This window comes from Psammomys obesus, unplaced genomic scaffold, assembly GCF_907164565.1.
Source record: "Psammomys obesus unplaced genomic scaffold, mPsaObe1.curated_primary_1811, whole genome shotgun sequence".
Taxonomy (NCBI): Eukaryota; Metazoa; Chordata; class Mammalia; order Rodentia; family Muridae; genus Psammomys; species Psammomys obesus.
Window position 1 is genome coordinate 9056198 of NW_026592118.1, and position 20651 is coordinate 9076848.

The 20651-nt window shown below is 41.4% G+C and overlaps 1 protein-coding gene and 1 pseudogene across 3 annotated transcripts in view; one reads left to right on the top strand and one right to left on the bottom strand.

The window, feature by feature from the left end:
- The first annotated feature begins 7000 nt into the window (after positions 1-7000).
- Positions 7001-7831, top strand: LOC129681057 (protein SET-like; annotated as a pseudogene).
- The window catches only part of Rnf32 (ring finger protein 32), a 33717-nt gene continuing 20085 nt past the window's right edge, over positions 7020-20651 (bottom strand). For 2 of the 3 annotated variants that reach the window (XM_055612944.1, XM_055612945.1), the window contains exons 8-9: positions 9882-10049; positions 8659-9053 (exon numbers count right to left, since the gene is read on the bottom strand). In XM_055612944.1, the coding sequence (XP_055468919.1) occupies positions 8805-9053; positions 9882-10049 (417 nt within the window). In that variant the 3' untranslated portion in view covers positions 8659-8804. Of the gene's footprint in view, positions 7097-7431; positions 7499-7591; positions 7687-8658; positions 9054-9881; positions 10050-20651 lie in introns of those variants that run through there. The other variant, XR_008720763.1, reaches the window with a different exon arrangement.

The following is a 20651-nucleotide window of genomic DNA, read 5'->3' on the forward strand; positions in this document are numbered from 1 at the left end:
GGGTGTAGTTGATTTCATTGGATTGGAGTTTTCCTTCTAGTATCTTCTGTAGGGCTGGGTTGCTGTGTAGATTTGTTTAAGTTTAGTTTTGTCATGGAATATTTTGTTTTCTCCATCTATGTTGATTGAAAGCTTTGCTGGGTATAGTAGTCTGGGTTGGTATCTGTGGTCTCTTAGAGTCTGCATGACATCTGCCTAGGCCCTTAAGGCTTTCATAGTTTCTGTGAGTCTGGTGTGATTCTGATAGGTCTACCTTTATCTGTTACTTGGCCTTTTTCCATTGCTGCTTTTAATATTTTTCCTTTGTTATGTAGATAGAGTGTTTTGACTGTGATGTGACGTGAGGAGTTTCTTTTCTAGTCTAGTCTATTTGATGTTCTGTAGGCTTCTTGTATGTTAATGGACATTTCTTTCTTTAAGTTGGGAAATTTTTTTTTCTATGATTTCTTGAAAATATTTTCTGGACCTTGGAGCCTGGAATCTTCATTTTCGTCTATTCCTATTTCTTGGATGTTTTGTGTTTGGAACTTTTCCGATTTTACTTTTTCTTTGAGGGAAGTATCAATTTCTGCAACTGTATGTTCAGCACCTGAGATTCTCTTTTCCATCTCCTGTATTCTATTGGTGATGCTTACCTTTGTGCTTCCTGATCTTTTCTCTAAGTTCTCCAGCTCCAGGGTTTTCTCTGTTTGTGTTTTCTTTATTGATTCTGTTTTCATGTCTTGCCCCATTTCCTTCAACTGTTTGAATGTGGATTCCTGTCTTTCCATGATGGCCTCTATTTTTTTTTTGTTCATTTCCTCTCTATATGCTACTACTTGTGCCTCTACCTGTGCCTCTGTTTGTCTGTATTTGCCTGTATTTCTTTGTAGATCTTTGTTTGTTTCCTCGTTATGTGCCTCTAATAACTGGAAGATCATAGGTTCAAAATAATTTTCCTGTGTTTCCATTGATTTTGGGGGTTGCTGGTGTTGCCGTGATGCCCTGAATTTTGTTGGATGTGTTCTTATGCCAACTTTTAGCCACCTGCTTATCTATAACCTTTGCTGTTTGTTCCTGGAGTCTGGACTTCAGACTGGGTCCTTCTGTCTCTGGTGTCTGGGATATTCTTCAGGAAGATGAGAGAGGTCTACCGGCTTGTGAGTGGATATCAGTGTTTCAGCTGTAGCTAAGGGCAGAAGGTCACAGACACATATGGGAAAGTGTGAGCGTGTGAGTGGTAGTGTGCTTTGAGGGAGAGGGTGCTAGAGCGTGTAGATGCCTAGAAGGATGGAGCTTAAGCATGGAGAGGGTGCGGTTGCTGGTGCTGTTCAAAGGCGCAATGTGCTTGCGCAGGTGCCCTGAATACTTCAGTGTCTTACAGGCCTGTTGTACTATCCTCCTGGCATTCAGATCTGTCTGTCTCCAGGAATTGTTTGCCTGGATTCCACTGGTAGATCCACAGAACAGGGGCTTCAGTGTTGAGAATACTGTTCCAAGGACCCCTATGTTTCCCATGGTGGGGTGTGAGTAGGAGGGATCCGGTGTCTGGCTGATAGTATAGAGGGAGCCTGGATCTCAGGCTCTGCAAGCACTCACTTATAGGCACATTCACTTGCTCACAGGCCTAATCAGAAAACGTAGGGGTTCCCCTGTTCTCTACTCTCAGATTTGGGCCTGCATGGGCAAATGAAAGTGTAGGAGATCCAAACAGTGGACACCAAACAGTGGTGTCCACTGTTTGGCTGCTGGGCAGGGAGGCCTGTCTGCTGTCTCAGTCACTGAGCATGGAGGTTCTTGCTTGGACAAGCCACAGCCCTGCTGCAGTTGCAGCCCTGGGAGACCTGCCTGTGCCGTTTCAGTCTCTGAGTGGGGAAGCTTGTGCTTGTGGCAACCACTGAGGTCTCAGCTGAGCAGGGAGGTCCATGCATGGGGCAGAGGCCACTACCTGCCATCATTGCTGAGCAAGGAGACCTGTGCTTGGGGAAAGGGGAAGTGTAGGGAGGTTGAATATTCGCCACTCTCAGTCCTTGGAAACATCCACGGATGACCTGGATCCAAACTGTCTCAGCTCTCACCCAGGAAGCCTCAGTGTGGATGTTATTGGCTTCAGCTGCTCCTCCACTCACCAATTTCAGAGTTTCGGATCCTGTGTCCCTCAGAAAAGGTGCATGCTGGTCACCGCCATCTTGGACCACCTATTTATAGGGTCATGTCATATAGTTGACACTGGTCTTGACCTCAAGATCCTATATCTTGGTTCCAGCTTTTATGATTACAAGCAAGTGTCATTGTGCTGGTATTCCGTAGTTGTTAGGTCCAAAGGAAACACCAATTCTTCAAATTCCAAAAAGCAGCACAAATATCCATAAATGGGCTCAAAGTGTAAGATTTTTGGCAGTTAGATAAAATCCAGCATTCCTCTGGAGCTTGTGAAGCTATTTTTCTCTACAACACTATCTTTTGTAAAATAAGGTCTGACCAAAATATGAGACCCTGTAAAGTTGTCCATAGGCACACTCTTGGCTCCTTTAGTCATACCTCTTGGGGCTGGCTAGGGAATCAGAATCAAGCCTGTTTGGGTCTACTTCTCATAGTGCATGGGGATGAGTGCTTGCACTCACAGTGGCAGCAGTAGTTGTTGCCACCTCTGCTTTGGCCAGGTGAGTAGGTGATCCGTGTACTAAGCAATACAGATTCCCATTGGTTCCAGTCGATGTGTTTGCTAATGATTAATATAGTAGTTAAAACATATTGGCAGAACTGTTACAGGATCTTTAAATATGTGAACATATGCAGCACTGATTTTAAACTTGAACATATTGGCATGATACTTTTCAAATGTCTAGATACATGGGAGAATTTTTATTACATATTTTCAAATTTTCTGTTAAGTCTTATTTTAGTGATTTCTTTTATTGTGCCTTATAATTCTTAGAAATTAAAGTTCTGCAAAATCTCCTATACTTGGTTTTAAGTCCCTGCACATATAACCATATATTTAGTCTTTAATTCTATCAGGATGACATTCAGAAGTATTGATAGGCTACTTCTGGCTCAGTGTAAGAGCACAGCGATTATCCCGAAGGATGTTGGAGGAAGAGTTAGATGTTTTTACTTACTTCCTATTGTGGATTTATGATACATTTCTTTGTAACCCCAAAATAGTATTAATAGTTGAAAAGACACATCTTACATTATTTAATGATTCAGGCTCATCAGGCTTGTTCCTGATTTCTTCCATAGAGGAAATGAACTTCATCCAGAGTTCTACAGAATGTAAGTACTATTCACACTAGCTCATTTGCTGGAAGTGTGCATAGCCTGTGAATACCAGTGGCTTCACAATTCAATCCAAAATAAGAAATGAATGTCCTCTGTAACTGAGTTTACATGCACACCCAAACACATATAAGAATTTAACAAAACTGGCATTTTTTTCTTATGATCCATGCTGGCATTTTCTGGCATATATATATATATATATATATATATATATATATATATATATATATACACACACACACACACACACACACACATATATATGTATATTATATAAAATTTTTATATATAAAATAAAATGTATATTATATAAAATTTTTATATATAACATGTTATATATGTTAAATATATAAATATGTGTTAAATACATATATATTTATGATGTATGTATGTATGTATGTATGTATGTATGTATGTATGTATGTATGTATGTATATATTTAAATACCAGGCACAAACTAAGCTAGTTCCTGGCCTATTAGTACAAAAATGGGAGGCATATTTCCATTTGAAAAAAATCTGGTTTGAAAGAACTAATAGACTCTTTGTTAGCTGGCTTAAATATTATTTGGGCAAGTTTGTTGGCTCTAAGGTTTTCGGAATGTTGTCTTTTCCTCTCAAGAGCTGTTGTTAAAGTCCTGCTGCAAACATGACACTTTAGCACCAAGGACATAAGTTCCTATAGCCATTTTTGATTTTTTTTGTTGTTGTTGCTGTTTTGTTGTTTGTGGTGTGTTGGGTGATTTGTGATTATGTAGGGACCCAACAGTATAGCTCGAAATTTAAAGGACACAAGCCACATTTTTGAGACCTCTGTTTGTCCCCACTGCTTACTGTTTGCTGAGTCTGACCTTTCCTCTTTCACAGGTCTGCACTGGGTCAGGCTACAGGGTAGGTTACTTTGTCTTATACTTCTTTTTGTGAACTCACATCAGAGACTGTGAAGTGGGGAGGGTGTGCAGGAACATGGGAACAGGAAATGAATGTTCCCTCCTAATACACGGGCAGCTCTGAACACTGTGAAACAGGAAATGCACACCTCCATTTCATGTCTTTGCGACACTGCCAATAAAACTAAAGGTGCTTGAGGTTGCCCCATTCCTTAGTAAAGAAGTAGGTCAGTCCAAACCCAGCCAGATTCCAGTGACTCCCATTGGCTTGTTCAAAGTTCTCAGACAGCAGACAAATCTTGGAGGCATCATTTGTGTGTGTTGATGAAGCTTCAGAGTATGAGCCACCTTAACTTACCTGTCCGTGGACCTTGTACGTGGTAAACCTTCTCTGCAGCCAATACTTAATGCAGATCAGTAAGCAGATGTAAGATGATGTGATTCTAAAAGGAGACCAGCTTTATGGTTGTAACTTACAGGACTTAGAGCCTGAAAATAACAATAGCAGCAGCTATGCTAGACTGCTACCCTTGCCACACACTGTCTGAAGCCTTTACTCTCTTTTTCTACTCAAACTTATAGTCTTATTTAGGACTCAGGAATAAGTCCAATAAGATCTCGAAATAAGTCCAACTCTGGCTACTGTGCAGAGGATGAAACTCAGTAGCGACAGCCTAAGAAGTCAGGATGAACCCTGGCCCAGGAGCTCCCAGGGCCAGACACTGAACCTTGTGTAGGAACTGAAGGTAGTAAAAAAACCTGTAACCTGTTTTCAAATCATTACATCTGTTCTGAGTGGTAAGGATAGCGAATAGTTAGAGGGCCGTGCAACATTGCAGTTTTATGATTATTTGGCTATGTTATGTATGTTGAAAGGAAGAAAAGAGTCCTACAAAGCATAATAAGGTTGGAATCTACACCAGTCTATTAGAGGCTTCTAGAGCTCTCACTACTCTGTGAGAGCGAAAGCCTGGCAATGCCTCAGAGTACCTGTGGTTGGCTCACACAAGTCCCTTCTGGACCAAAGTGCCCTGAGAATGTGCTTCTTTGGCAGTGTCTTAGTCGAGTTAGTGAGGATGGGGAGTTAGTGAGGAGTACTTGGGGATGGGTCAGGTCCTATGAAGGTCCCATAAAAATTTGTAAGTGTGGAAGAACTCATGTCTGTCTACTATGTGGGGAGAAAGGAAGACTTTATAATTGCCTACCACACAGAGCATGCAAGCCTCCTAAGTAAAAATGGGAGTGGGCAGTAAAAAGAAGGCTTTGTCTTGTAAGAATGCTGAGATATCTGCTAAGCTACAGGAGAGGTCAGTTCATTACAGTAAAGACTGCTCTGAGGAAGAGGCCACAGTGAGAGGGATATTGCCTTCAATGGCCTCTGAGCCTTCTTACTTCATGAGATGTCCTAATCAGTATACTAACTTCCGTGCTACAGCTGACTAAAGACATGATGGAGTGGTAAAAGTTTGCACTTTTCCACAAGAAATATACATGTATTGTCATTGACTGTTGGAATATGGCTGAGGCCCTGCCCTCAACACTAGAATTTTCACTACTGTCAGAACCCCTTTGAAGTTGTTATTTGATGTGTACTTCAATTTAAGGACCTGTTGCCAATAGCTGGCATCTGTTCCTGCATCAGGAGAAATGAACTCTGCTACTTCAGCAAAAGAGATTACTGTGGATGCTGCTGTTCCAGCGAATGGTGCCATCTCAGCATGTGCATGGCCTCCCTCCAATGTCAGAGCAATCAGACTGTGGGAACCCTGTGCATTCCCAATTAGATGCAGAGACATCTCTGCAGCTGAGTCTTCTGAATGGAAATGTGGCTCTCTGAGATGCAGCTTGTCTTTGTCACTTGTTCAAAGTATTCCCCAACTTAATCTCCTAATATTATAATAGCATGTCTAATTATTAAGAAACTTTTGAGCATAACCCAACATACACATGGTAATTTACAAATTCTGTATCCATGCACATTTTATAAGCCAACAAAAAAAGAACCATTTTAAAAGGATAAAAATAGAAAATAATTTTAAACACTTTTCACATTGGGTAGGGGGTAGTTCTGAACCCTGGCATGTTCCTTTGTTTGCTCCCTGCTTCTCTGCTGCACTCATGTCCAGGCTGGGATACTGTATCACATGGCCACTGCCTCCCAGCAGTCTTCAACATGTCCTTTCCCCAAAGAGAGCAGATTCTCTGGTGTAGGCAGAGGCAAAGGAGACTCCAATCACTGAGAAGACAGAAAGCCAGGGAGCTTGAAGGGGTCTGTAGGATAGATAGCCCAGCCTTGATTACCTAATACTGTTGAGTGGGTTTTTATCTGATCCAGTGGCCAGGGCCATCTGAGCAGTGCTGCTTATTGGCTACGATGGACACCAATCTTAGCAGCATTATCACTCTCTGTATCCAACCTGGAGTTCAACATGTTACAAAAACAACAAAAACAAAAACCTACTTTACCTGTGCTGACACACGTACAGCACACATGTTCTCTCTCATGTTCTTAGTCTTTAAGTAATATAGTGCAGCAGCTGCTCACATAGCACTTCTAGTGTCCTAGGTATTACAATTCAGAGGTGAGTTCAGACTATATGGAGAGCTTTAGTTGGTTATAAGCAAATACTACACCATTTCATATCAGGGACTTGAGCATTTGCTCGGGTCTGCTGTTAGAGTGTGGCACTGAGAGCAAAAAAATATTCTGTGGGCTCCAGGGATTTTCAGTTGTCTCATATATGGACAATGGGAATCTGCAACACCATCATTAACATTTGATTTACCGAGTTCCTGTGAGTTTCTTCCTGCTGTGGCCTTCTAGCTTCAGGCCACCTCCCTCGTGGCATGGTTCTGAAACAGCAGTCTGCAAGCCTTCCTCAGTCCAAGAAATCCAGACTGGCTCCTGCCCCAAAGTTGGAGAACATGTCAGCCTGGCCTGGCCTGCCGAAAGGAAAGAACAGCAAGAAGCAACTGAACATACTGATGAAATAAAACGAAAAATGAAAAAGACAGACTTAATGAACAAAATAGTGAAGAAATTTTGAAAGTAGAACAAAAATATAACAAACTCTGCCAACCAATTTTTCAGCTCAGAATTGATTGCCAAAATCCCACATTTTTATGTAACAACATTTGTCAACCATCCGCAAGTGTCCGCACTGCTGGAGGAGGATGAGGAAGAGGCTCGGCATTATTTGACCAGAGTTGAAGTGACAGAACTTGAAGACATTAAATCAGGTTACAGAATGCATTTGTATTTTGATGAAAATCCTTACTTTGAAAATAAAGTTCTCTCCAAAGAACTTCATCTGAATGAGAGTGGTGACCCATCTTCAAAGTGCACTGAAATTAAATGGAAATCAGGAAAGGATCAAGTCAAATGCAGAATAAGGCCAGCAGGAAACAGCAGTGCAAAGAGCCAAAGGGCTTCTTTACCTGGTTCACCAACCATTCTGATGCAGGTGCAGATGAGTTAGGAGAGGTCATCAAAGATGATATTTGGCCAAATCCGTTGTAGTGCTATTTGGTTCCTGATATGGATGATGATGAAGGGGAAGGAGGAGAGGAAGATGAAGGCGAAATGACTAGCACAGAAGACTGATGGATTCCAACTTTCTTTTTACTTTATTTTCTCCAGTCCCTGGGAGCAAGTTGCAGTCATTTTCCTCCCCCTAACCCTTGTGCTCAGTCGCCCTGTTTTGAGGTTTCTCTTAACACCATGGTTTTCAACTTATTTGGGGGGAAATAGCCTTGAGCAAAATACAACAGGAAAAGAATCTCCACTTTTCTGTTTTAAATTCATTTTTATCCTTTCTTGTCTAAAAAGCTGAATTCAATACCAACACTGTTCTCTGTGGGGGAAAAAAGAAGCCTCCCTCACCCCCAGCTCCCTTGGCTCTGCTGGAGGCTGGAAGGTGCTAGGGCCCTGTGGAGTAGGGCATAGAATTCTAGCTTTTTTCCCTTTCTTGGTGTATTGGGCTCAGAGTCTCTATGTGAATTCAGACAGTTAGCATTTACGAACATGTGTCTGTCTACTTTCTCTTGTTTAATAAAAAGAAAACAAAAAAAAGCAGGGTATATAGAAGGTCAGCAAAGGGTGGGCGTGAGGTTTCTGGGTGGGTGGGTAAGCAGGCATTTTGATACCATGGCGTCTTTTTTGGCATGTTTAATTTTGATGTTTAACAGACATCCTTGCAGTTTAAGGTGATACTTTTAAAATAAAATTCTCTCCTAATGGAAAAAAAATTTTTGATTTACCTTGTTTTGATGTTGACTACCACTGTTTTTTTTTCCAGTTTACATGTTAAAAGTACTTAACCATAATACTCATCTATTACATAAAAATAAAAGGAAGATTCTTATGCATTTGGACAAGTGTGTCAGTTTCCTGGATGTTTGTCAGACAAAGCTACATTTTAAGTAACACTATTTCTCATTTATTTCAAGTGAATAAACTCACAAATGCACAAACTCCTTTTTATGTAACAAAGACTACAGTTAGATAGGTCCTTATATTTCCTTTATATAATCCAAAGAACAGAAAGCAATGTAATTCTCAACCCCAAATTCACACAGCTCATCCAAAAACTAGGTAGACTTTTTACCCCTTTCTTGTTCTAGTCTTAGCTTTAACTTCCTGAACATGAATTCAGCATTCAAGAATTTTCTTTTGGTAGCAGGAGCGGCAGAGAGGACAGACATGGAAAGGAGCATTGTCTCCCACAGAAAACTCCTCCAAGGCCAGAAGGCAGGCATGGTGGAACACATGTGCACAGGACAGAAGGACTGTCGTTCGGGGATGCTGACTGCTAGTCTCTACAGCTGCTTGCCGGCAGTCACCATGGAGGGACAGTGGAGTCAGACAGATGGAACATTCATAGATCTCACGGTGAGCAGCCTGTAGCACAAAACATACACAGCTTTGTTATAGGACCCTTCTGTTACATTGTACAGTTACTCAGACCTACAGTAAGAACTATGTCTCAAGACATGGGTCCTCTGAAAATGGGCAGTACACTGAAAATCTTAAATGTTTAAGATGTAAGATATAGAGATTGTAATAAGCAATTTTTAAGCAAAAATACTTTAGAATTGCTGAGCATTAATAACATATATAGTGCCTTTTAATTGAAAGTAGAATATTATAGGGAGCTTGGTGGCAAATGCCTTTAATCCCGGCACTATGGAGGCAGAGGCAGGCAGATCTCTAAAGAGTGAGTTCCAGGACAGTTGGGTAGAGAGAAACCTTGTCTCAAAAAACAAAACAAAACCAACAAAAAACCAAAACAAAACAAAACAAAAAAAACAAAAAGTGGAAAATTGCTAAGTACTTGGCTGTTACTGTTAAAGTTTTAAAATGTTCCTAATTTTATGTTTTCAGCCTTTTTTTTTTTTAACTCCCAATTTAATATTTTAAGTTTTCCCTCCATCTTGGCTTCTAGTTGCTGCGAAGCCCTGCTTTCCTTCCTTGGGCTACTGCAGATGCGGGAGGAGGGCAGGAAAGCATTAGGCTTGCCCCTTTGGGTTTCCATTATTTGTAACGCCCACCACCTAGAACTAGTGCTTTAACATTTCAAAATCAAGGATCCCAATGGTCATCACTGAGCTCATGGCAAAAGCCAGGCCATCCCCATCCAAGCAGACCTCACCAAGGCTTCCACTCCTTACAGACCCATGCCTGCAGTCCGTTTTGCAGAGGGAAGCAGGAAGCTGGTCTGAAGCCTACCTGCTCTTGGATTTTCTCCCATTTCTCCTCAGTGATCTCACAGCTACATCTTTCATCTAGCTGCTGAAGAATGCTGCGATTTACAGCCATGCAGAGGTCAATTTCTGAGAAGAGTTCATCTATGTTGGTGTTATATGAGCACAGGATTCGGTGGCTGATTTCTGTGAACTGAGAACAGAGGCATAGATTGGCTTCCTGAAGGAGGAACTTGGCTTCTCTTCTCTCCAGAAGCTGTCCTGAAGTCCTACTGCAGTGTAACAGGATTGCCCTCATCTCTGAGGACACGGGGTCCTGAGAGGAATGGGCCAGGCCAAGATGCTGGTTTCACTGTCCTCAGTTGTCTCCTTTTGTCACCTTTTTGGGGACTATTCCACTCTTCATCAGTGAGTGCCCAGTTCACTGCTGCTTAGACACTGGTTTTTATTTGTGTAATAAGATGCCCATGTCACAGGAGACATGTTTATACTTTTCTCTTGCTAATTTGCCTCTTGTTGGTCTAATTCACAGGATTCTAGCTCAAGAGTTTAGGGAAGTGTAGAAAAGAAAAGGTACTTTTTCCCCTGTTGCAGTTAGCAAGGAATGCCTCTGGGACTAAAGCTGACCAGAGAGAGGAATTGGAATATTACAAAGGACTTACATGGCACAGTGTATAACTTCTTGGCACTGCTACCAGGCATGTGGGAATTAGAGCTAGCTCTTAAGCCTTGGTCACCAGCCATCTTCCCTGAAACTGTGCCTCCATATTGTAGATGATCTTAGTGCAAGCAGAGAAGGAAACCCAAGCAAAGGAGGGTCATCTTCAAGCTCTAAGGTCACAATCTGAAATACTCCTTGCCTAATGATTTTAAAAATCTTTCTCCAAGCACAGATAATCAAGATGGCTTACTAAGATGCCTCACTACAGAATAGACCCTTGGTACTTAGGTTAAAATTTTACACTGGTAGTGTCAGTACAGAGGCTTGAGATGGCAGCATATGCATGCCATCTCAGGTATTAACTTTAAAATGTCTTCAGTGTTCCTTTAAACACAGTTCTTTTATAAAGCTACACACACACACACACACACACACACACACACACACACACACACACACACCAGATTTAGGAAAGGAACTGGTCTTAGGACAAGTGGTTTGGGCATTAGGTGCTGGCTGGCTGCAGCACGGCCTGCAGTCATCTTCTATTGGCATGAACAGGAGCTGCTGGATCCATAGGACTCCAACACTTTAAACACACACTGAACTAGTGTACACACAGGAAGGTGGGGCATGCTTATGTGATGCAGCAGTCATATATGTTCCTGGGCAAGTTCTCCACCAGCTTTACCTACTGCCCTTAAATATACAGCAGCCTGCCTGACTCATCTGAACATGTCTGCTGTAACACTCTGATTTCTGAGTTATACCCTCCCCAGTTACAAAGGCCTGACACTGTGTCTGCCCTTCCCTCAAGATGCTGCCACCAGATTTTAAAAGTCTTACGAGTACAATACTACTTAGGAGATACATAACATGCTTTAAACATTACTGGGGTTTGTGTGATGATAGTAAGGAGGCATGTTGGTGCACATTTAGAATCCCAGCATTCAGGGGACTTGAGGCAAGTGATTAAAGTTTGAGGCTAGCCTGGGCTACATGAGACCCTGTCTCAAAGTGATTTTTTTTTTTTTTGTTAGTTTTTTGCTTACAAAGCTGTAGAGGTTTTAAGTGTTCTGCCCTGGCTCATTTTTCTGTGAGATTTCATGATATTTTAAATTAGAACATTTATTTAAAATATATATTATTGGTCCAGTGCATAAATGTCATTGTAGTTGTAGTTTTCGTTACTTAAAATTTAATTGTAGGGAATTCTTCACAATTATCTCTGGATGAAAGTTCAAATGTAAACAAATGACTGACAAGATGGTACCATATTACACAGCATCTCAGTCTTAGTAATATGCTTAGAAAATGAAATTTCACAGTATTTTCTATTATACAGCTCTCATGGAGGCTGGGCATGACAGGCACAAGAGCACTCACTGATCACACATGAGTTTTATATTTCACAGATACTTTTATAATTTGCTAGATCAGCAAACCTAGCCCTCTTTGTTCTTAACAAGTAGAATACTTATGTCTCTTCAACCAGTGTTACCTTCCTGGGACCATCTGCTCCAGATAGGGAGAGAAACTGTGAGCAGGTTCTTCAGACCAGGTGCTCACATGGGACACCTAATCTTCATACGCAGCCCAGTTTGAGATAAACAGTGACTCCCACTAGGATGTTCCATAGGGAAGAGGTCACATTTTCACGCTGGCTGTCCAGTTTAGGTGTGAGGGCCTAGATTCTGGACACCATGGCTCTGCATTGCCAGCTTCTAGCACTGTGCTCTGCCTAAGTCCCACCTTGAGTTTTTAGGAACAATTACACCGGCAGAAATGCTAGAGTGGGTAGCAGCAGCGCAGTCACAGGTGGTCTGCAGAGTCCAGAAGACATTCTCTTTCAGATGGGAAACAATCATTTCCTAGATTTCAATTAGACTATAAAGATTTGGTTTCTCTGAGCAAGAGGAAAAACATTTGCTGTTAGGGGAATCCTATGAGAAAACTAGGGGAAAACATATCTAGTCATTGAAAAGCAGCACATGACATAAAATGACAAGCCTTTTGCCATAATATAGTTGCTTTGAGGACCTTCTGAGAGATCCTGGAGTTAGTTATTCTATGCCACTGTGTGGCAGAAATGCAGTTGGAGCTACCTGTGCAATGCTAAAATTTCTCGTAATCACTTTGAAAATGCTTCTAAATTTAATTTTTCCCCCACCAAATATGTCCAAAGTACTATTTCACCATTTTCATTTGAATGACTATTAATGAGGTATTTTGAATGCTGTTCTTCATCTCAGGTCACATATGTCTTGTTCTTATGACTCAAAATCAAGTGACATGAGATTACAGGACAACTATTGGGAGTCAGTTCTGTTCTCCCATGTAGGCCCTGGGGGTTGAACTCCATTCATCAAGCTCCTCAGCAAGTGCCATTACCTGCTGAGCCATCTCACCATCCTTACATTAAAAACAAAACAAATAAACCTGTTCTCCAATAAAATGTTTTAACTTTTCTGTCATCTCAAATGTGAAAACTCTTCTATTCTTTTAGCTCTCACCCTATAGATGCATGCTCAAATTCTCAGTCCAGAGTTAACCAGGATCTTCTTCCTCTGAGCCAATATGAAGAATTCTGCATGCCTTCACTCAGCTGTCCTCATCTGGCCCAGTTTTACAAACACTAGTGCTCTCTGTCTTAACTTGTTGTGGACACACTATTATTCTTGTTTGGCAGATTCAATGGCTATGAGACAACCTTCTCACTTTTACCATAGACTTCCCATCTAGGGCCATTTTTTCTTCTTCAGGGAATGCAATCTCCAGTGCTCCTCTCAAGAAGGCATTTTAGAGTCATACAGCATTGTCCATTGGAATTCATATCTCTCTTGGCCTCTGTTCTTAGACTTAGCTTTCATATAGAATCATGGGCTGTTTCCCTCCAACTCCTATAATGCCCAGTCTTCTAGCTTATACTGAACCTCTGAGACATCTATGTGTATGGTGCAGGTGCTGTTCCTTTGAACACCTTGTCTGTCAGGTTTATCTGCTCCTGGGGTCTTCCACAGCATTATTATGTGGAACACTGACTGCCCCCTCCTTTAAACCATATTGAGAGACCTTTGATGACTTGTTTGTTCTGGATTTGCTTCAGATCTGGAAAATCCTTTTCCTTTGCTGCTTCAAGTTGTTCCCTTTGTCCTTTGTATTCATTCATTTTTCCTTCTGAGTTCTAATAATGAGATAGAGTCTATCAAAACCCTCTCCCCTTGTGATTTTTCTTTCTTTCTTTCTCTTCCTTCCTTTCCTTTCCTTCCTTCCTTCTTTTCTTTCCTTCCCTTCCTTCCTTCCCTCCCACCCTCCCTTCCTTCCTTCCTTCCTTCCTTCCTTCCTTCCTCCCTCCCTCCCTCTCTCCTTCCTTCCTCCCTCCCTCCCTCCTTCCCTCCCTCCCTCCCTCCCTCCTTCCTTCCTTCCTTCCTTCCTTCCTTCCTTCCTTCCTTCCTTCCTTCCTTCCTTCTTTTCTTCCTTTCTTCCCTTCCTTCCTTCCTTCCTTCCTTCCTTCCTTCCTTCCTTCCTTCCTCCCTTCCTTCCTTCCTTTTCTGAGATAAGGTTTCTTTGTGTAGCCTTGGCTGTCCTGGGCTCACTCTGTAGACCTGGCTGGCCTTGAACTCACAGCGATCCACCTAGCTCTGCCTCCCTGTCCCCTTGTGATTTTTGTGAGACACTTCCACTGAAAGGAGAAAGAAAAAGGTACTCACCACTGACCCCAGTGCTGTGTGTAGAAATTCCATCAAGGAGAGAAGTCTGAAGAAGTAAACAACTCACAGTTTCTGGAAGTCCCTGAAATTGAGCACTCACAAAGGCCCCTTCCCGCAAAACTTATATAAACAGTAAGGACTGCTCAGGAGAAGAGACTCTGACTTGTCCAACTACTTGTGTGTTGTGTAGAGGGCATATCCATGTTGTGGTGGGCTTTATGTGTTGTATCTGCCTCTGAGGCATCCATCCTCTTCTAAGTAACCTTAATAAACTCATTGGTTCACCCAGTTGGCCGCTGGTGGCACTGTAACTTTCCTGTTGTTGGTTCCCTTTCTGGGGTGATGAGACACTTTTTCACATCTTCCCAGGAATAGTGTCACACAATACTCAACATAATGTGCCATTACGGAGCAAGATTTGAGGTACAGAATACTGGAATTGCAGCTGTTTTTCAGAGCCCAGCAGGCAGCTCCTAGAGCACTGCAGCTCTTCTGCTGAGAAATGATGGGCATGTGTGTAAGGCAGGAAACTCTTAACTATGAGCCTCTACATGTGAATTTGGTCCTCAAATCTGTACTTAAACAGACAGCATACAGTTTGAAGCTAAATGACAAGCTCATGCTATTAACTTAGAGTATTACTTCACACATTAAATCACAACAATTTAAAAGGCCAGCAAAAAGAGAAAAATTGTATTTAAAAAATTTCTGTGTTTTCTCTTAATAGCTTGGTTCTGTCATCTGGAATATACTGTTCATATCCCTTACATAACTGTCATTAGCTGCAGCTGTCCCCACTTTGTACCTCCAGATCTTGTAATGATAAGCACACTACCCTCCTCTGGGAGGCTCTCTTGACAAGACCACGCTAGGGAGCAAGGGGCTCCCACACCCACACCTGGTCACTCTCTTCAGTGGACTTCCAGACATGGTGTTCTCTTACCTTTCCGCTGGCTGTCAGCTGAGTCCCACTCTGTCCTTTCCCTACTGTACCTTCCAGCTCACTGTAGTACTAAATACTATTTGTCCTTGAGTTCAGGCCTACTTATTTGCTGCCAGGAAACACTTCATGTTTAGATCTCATAGGCACCCCAAGAAGTAAGCCCAAGAGGTCCTTCCCAACTCCAAATACAGCCCAAGTCACAAGACCACACTTGTTGGCCTCTTTTCCTCAAGATCCTACATCGATTCATGAGGAAATCCTGTGGTCTTCCCTGCTGGGAACTGCCTATGCTCTATGGCTGTTATTCTCTAATAGCCTCTTTAGGCTAGCTCCCACCTACCATGTAATAAAGCTGCTTCCGACTCAGTGACACACTGGATCCTGCCATCTTGGAGGTGGCCAAAGCAGCTTGCATGCCAGGCCTCTCAAGACATACTTCCAGAGAGTGGCAGGGAGGGTGCCATTAGCTTTGGTTCTGTTCATATTCATCTTTCCATATCCCTTGTTCAGAATAATTCCTTCTCTGCTCCTTCTCTGCTTGTCTGTCTTCATGGTACTTACTGTTCCTTAAAATTTAACATTTTTTTTTGTTTTGTTTTGTTTTATTGAGTCAGAGTCTCAGCTTGTAGCTCTGGCTGGCTTGGAACTCAGAGAGGGATTCACTGCCAAACAGTAACATCATCTCTACACTTACAACTCACATTTCCTTAATTTTTAAAAATTTTGTAAACATTGTTATTTTAAATTGGACACTATTAGTTTTAAAGAAATTGTTTTTAAACAAAAATATTTTTTTTCATATGTAATGATGGTTAAAGGCTAAAATGTATTTTATTCAATCTAAACTAAATTTCACTTTATCACTTACAAGCATTACCTGATGAAGTAGAAAAAGGTTTACACCATTTCTGTTGGGCTGGTTAGTAAAACAGCTTGGGAAGGGAGCTGGTATTTAACAGGCAGTGTACAGCCTTGAGGATCAAAGACCACAAACACTGTTCTTCAAATGAAGAGTTCCTAAAGCAGTAGAAACACCAGTGACAGTGCTGGTGTCCTGGGACTTGCAGGCTCCTGGGGATGAGGAGAGGGCAAACTACTGCATTTTAGAACAGGTGGCCAGAGCCGGGGCGGCACCAGCTTTTCCCATGTCTGTGTCATTTGTCACCACTGATTTTGGCAAAAGCTGTCTTGAAGGAATCTTATGGTCTGGCCCACATCTTTGCTCAGTTCTGTGAATAATTGCTTTTTCCTCTTCCTGCATTTCATGTGCTTCGGTGACATGAGCTGAAAGTGATCTGTCCTCTGCTCTCCCTGTGGACTTCTGGCTCTTGAGGGCCAGTGTTATCTATTTTGTGTACATTTCTTATCTCCTCAGATGAGTATCACAGATCTAGGGAATCACCTGATTTGTCTAGGTAAGGTACTTAGCACTGAAAAAAGTTGACTTTAGGTTTGCAAAAGATTAGAAATGAGAACAAATATATGCCCTAAATGTACATATTTGGAAGCAGCACAATACAAATTCCTTCTTAGAGAAGGGAAAAGGTGAACAAGAGCAATTTTTTGTCTAGATTTTGAAGTGACTTTTGGTGGCAAAAATTCAGCAAAATACCAGTGTTTAGCTGAAAACCACAACCTTGATGTGAAGTTGTTAACACAATGAGGGCCTTGTCAGGGTATGTTTCTAAAGGGAACAGAAAGGACTGCTCTTTCTCCTTAGAGCATGAGTGCTCAGCTCAGCAACAGTAATCAGCACTATGCTCAGGAGCACATGCATGCTAGCAAATGTGAAACTCGAGGTTAATACTTGAAAAAGTCAACATACATTTACTGAGTGCTCACTGTAATCAATGCAAAGCAACTTCTAAATATTTCTGAAATGTCAAATTCTTGCTTCCAGAAATTCTTATTTCCTCACTTCTTATGTGAATAACCTTCATAATTCAAAGGGCAAGAATGACAAGAAAAACATGTCAACTTAGTTCTAGTTTTTAAATATTATTACTTAATATTATGACTTTCACATAAAGATAAAATATATAAAAATCAATTTAGGAATATGAGTACCTTAACATCTTTTTAAAGTCTCCTATTTTGGATATTTGATAAATTTAATAACCAAGAGTCCAGGTCATTGATATGTAAAGCAGTTGCTGGTCATCTGCAAGTAGTGCATGGGCTAAACATTAAAAAAAAAAAAAAAAAAGGCTAACAAAAGCATTTAGGTGGACTCTGTCTGCTCAGGAGAGTCTTAAGTGATCCGTCTCATGTCAGCAAATTGCTTACTAATGTGTTGACTTAGGGCCACCCTCAAAAGCAGAATGAAAAGCCTGGAATTTACAGCATATCAATGCATCAGTTGATAAGCTTTTACTGGTTTAATATCCTTCCAGGCTTGTAGCTTGGAGCCACTTCAAGCTAGCAACAGAATGTTTGCCATCTCTATGTGATAAAGGAAGGCAAAGGAATGAACAAACTTCAGGACCATTATGCTGTTTGGTGAGATGGAAATGAAAAAGCTAGAGAAGTCACAGTTTGGGGGTGTATGAGAGCTGGGCCCTCAGGTCCACCGTCTGACAGATCGTTAGCCTCACCTTTCAAACAATAGTCTGGACTTTAGCTGGGGCAGAGATAACATAGTGCATTTGGAAACTTTTAATTGCAGCAATAAAAGACCATGCCTCAATTATATGACAGATGCTAGCAGAGTTTCCAGATAAGGATCAAAGGCATCTAAGGAGTGGCCACTGCACTTTGGGCCACACTAGGCTTTCTGTACACACTGCTGGGGAATTAGCACATCAGCTTTCCCGACCTTTCCAGGCCCTTTGATCTGAGTTCCCAAGCAAGTAAGTGTACCAGGACTACTGTATCAGCCAGACAGGTCCAACACTCTGTCACTAAATTTTAATCCTGACACTCAACAGTACAAAACGCAACACCTGACCTTTGTAGTTCTTCCCACAAAAGTTCAGTATGCTTGAAAGAGCCTGCCTTGTCACACAACACCACTTTGCCATGCTTCTGTTTTGCTAGCAGCATGCCAATGATACTTTAAAGCCAGGCCACCATAAGAGAACTTCTTTGTATATGGCAACATTTTGCTTATAGAATTTAGATGGATAAAAAACAAAACAAAACAAAACAAAACAAAAACAAAGAAAAGGGCTTCATTAACTCTCCCAGGAAGAGAAGGAGGAAATGCAGAACCATAGTTTGTGTATAAGCAAGATAAATTATAAAATGAGAACAACCCGAGCTAACCTGATTCAGAGTACTTAAAAAAAAAAAAATTCCTCTTAGCACATGAAGCATTCAAGGACAAAGCTCCCAAGTGGATTATTACCCCTTTCTTTTCTATTCATTAGACTTCTCTCTCTCTGGCGGGACTTTCTGTTGGATCTAGGCCGCTGGTTCCCCAGCAGAACAGATGCTTTACCTCTGTGCATCTGATGAGGTCAGCTTTGTAAAGCAACGCTGTAACCCAGCAGTCATTCTCCTGGTGCTGCAAGTCTTTTGTTTTTAATTGCTATTATACGATACCAAAATAAATGGTGTTTTTAAAAAAGTCTCTAATTGTGGTTTCCACTGAGGCACAGGTCTCAGTGGCTACTGACTCATGGAAGCAGTGTTTACCCATCTTGGATAACAATGAGCCAGAGTTATTTCTCCTAGTAACTTGTAATTTTTCTTTGACTAAAATGTACAAGTGAATTTGTATTACTCTTTGTTAATGGTTAAAAGAGAGCTATATCTTAAATATGTGGTAATTTCCAGATTAAAAGAATTGTTTGCCACCTCCATATTGTTATTCACTATGGTCTATTTACTAAAATCTCTAGTTTCTAACTCAGACCTTCAATCTGATCTCAAAACTTCAATTACTGATCTGAAGTGTTGTGCAGTTAAGATGGGCCGCCAGCATGTGAAAAAACACAGGGCCTCCTAGCTCCCTAGAATAACTAGGTATTTCTGGAATGCTGCTAACTGTATCACAAAGCTAGTCTCTCACCCAAATGCTAAAGCCATTGTTCATTGTGACTGTGGAATTTGTTCTTAATGTAGTTACTACTATGAAATCTCGAGGCACACTGGTTCACTTCAAACTAGACTTTTAGTAAGCATTTTTGTTTTTGAAGAGCTTCATGGGTTCAAGCTGTAGAGTGAGTTAAAAAAAAAAAACTTTTAGAAGTATAAAGTAAGGTTGAATGTAATTATGGGACCAGAATAAACTTGGGTTAACATAAAGAAAGTGAAAATAAATTTAGAAAGGCAATTTCTTTTGTGAAAAAGGGTGCCCTGGAACTCCAACCAGGTCAGGAAGTGATTCGTTAACACAGAAATAGACACACAGGAAGTGACTACTTCTCTTCCCATAGGTGGGAGCTAGACATCATAATCTGCTGTGACTGGTTAATCAGCTTGAGAGGGAAAAGAGGGAAGGGGAGTAAGGGACTCTTATTGAGTCCTTGTTGGGCTAACTTCAGTTGATGAAAAAAGAAGTCTCTCTCATAGTGAGGAGACAGGGCCAGCAGTTCCATTTTTATTTTACATATACTAATGTCTAATTCTTAAAGTATCTTTATTTACACCCTTTATGTTAAAACATTTTGGGGCTGGAGGATGGCTCAGGGGGTAAAGAGCCCTTGGAGCTCCAGCATGAGGGACTGAGTTAATCACCAGAGTAAAACGCTGGCGTGGATGCCTATGCTTGGAACCCCACCAGACAGATTCCTAGGCCTTGCTGATCACTCAGTCCAGTGGAACCAGCGAGCCTCTGCTTCAGTGAGACTCCGTCTCAAGGAAAGACCGTGGAGACCGTGCAACCCAGTGCCACCCACACACGGCCACCCGCCCATTCTGTACTTACACACGAACACACCACTTGCACTCAAACCTGCACGTGCACTTTTTAACAGCTCTTCTAAATGGGAAACATCAAACTTACTTTTTTTTTTTTTTTACTGAAACAATTTTTCTTGTTAAAAAATAAAAGTTTCTATTATTATAAAACCAGACTGAACTTAGCAGGGCGGCATGCAGTGGCACAGGCTGCGCAAGCCTTCCACATGCACTGCTGGACCACAGCACTAACTTTCTGTGATACTTGGTACTCAGTTGTCCTATTCCCACTGTGAAATATTAGTAACAATTCTGTGATGAAAACTTTAAAAAAAAGCACAAGAAAAATGGTTGGCACTCCTAAACACTTATATTTCTGTCAGCTAATATTCTCTCACTAAACTTTATTTCTTATAGTTTTATTAGAAATAAAGATGGCTGCTTTGCTGTGCCCTGGAAAAGTTGCTGCCCAGTGTTCTCCATCAGGTTTCCTTGCTGCTGGTCTTGGGAGGCACCCAAAGATGCACTGCCTCATCCATTAGTTCATGTCTTCCACCTAACAAGGTGTGGTGGCCAGGAAGTAGTCTTTGATTCTAGTTTCATTCACTTTTTAGATACTGATAACCAAATAGCTCTGGT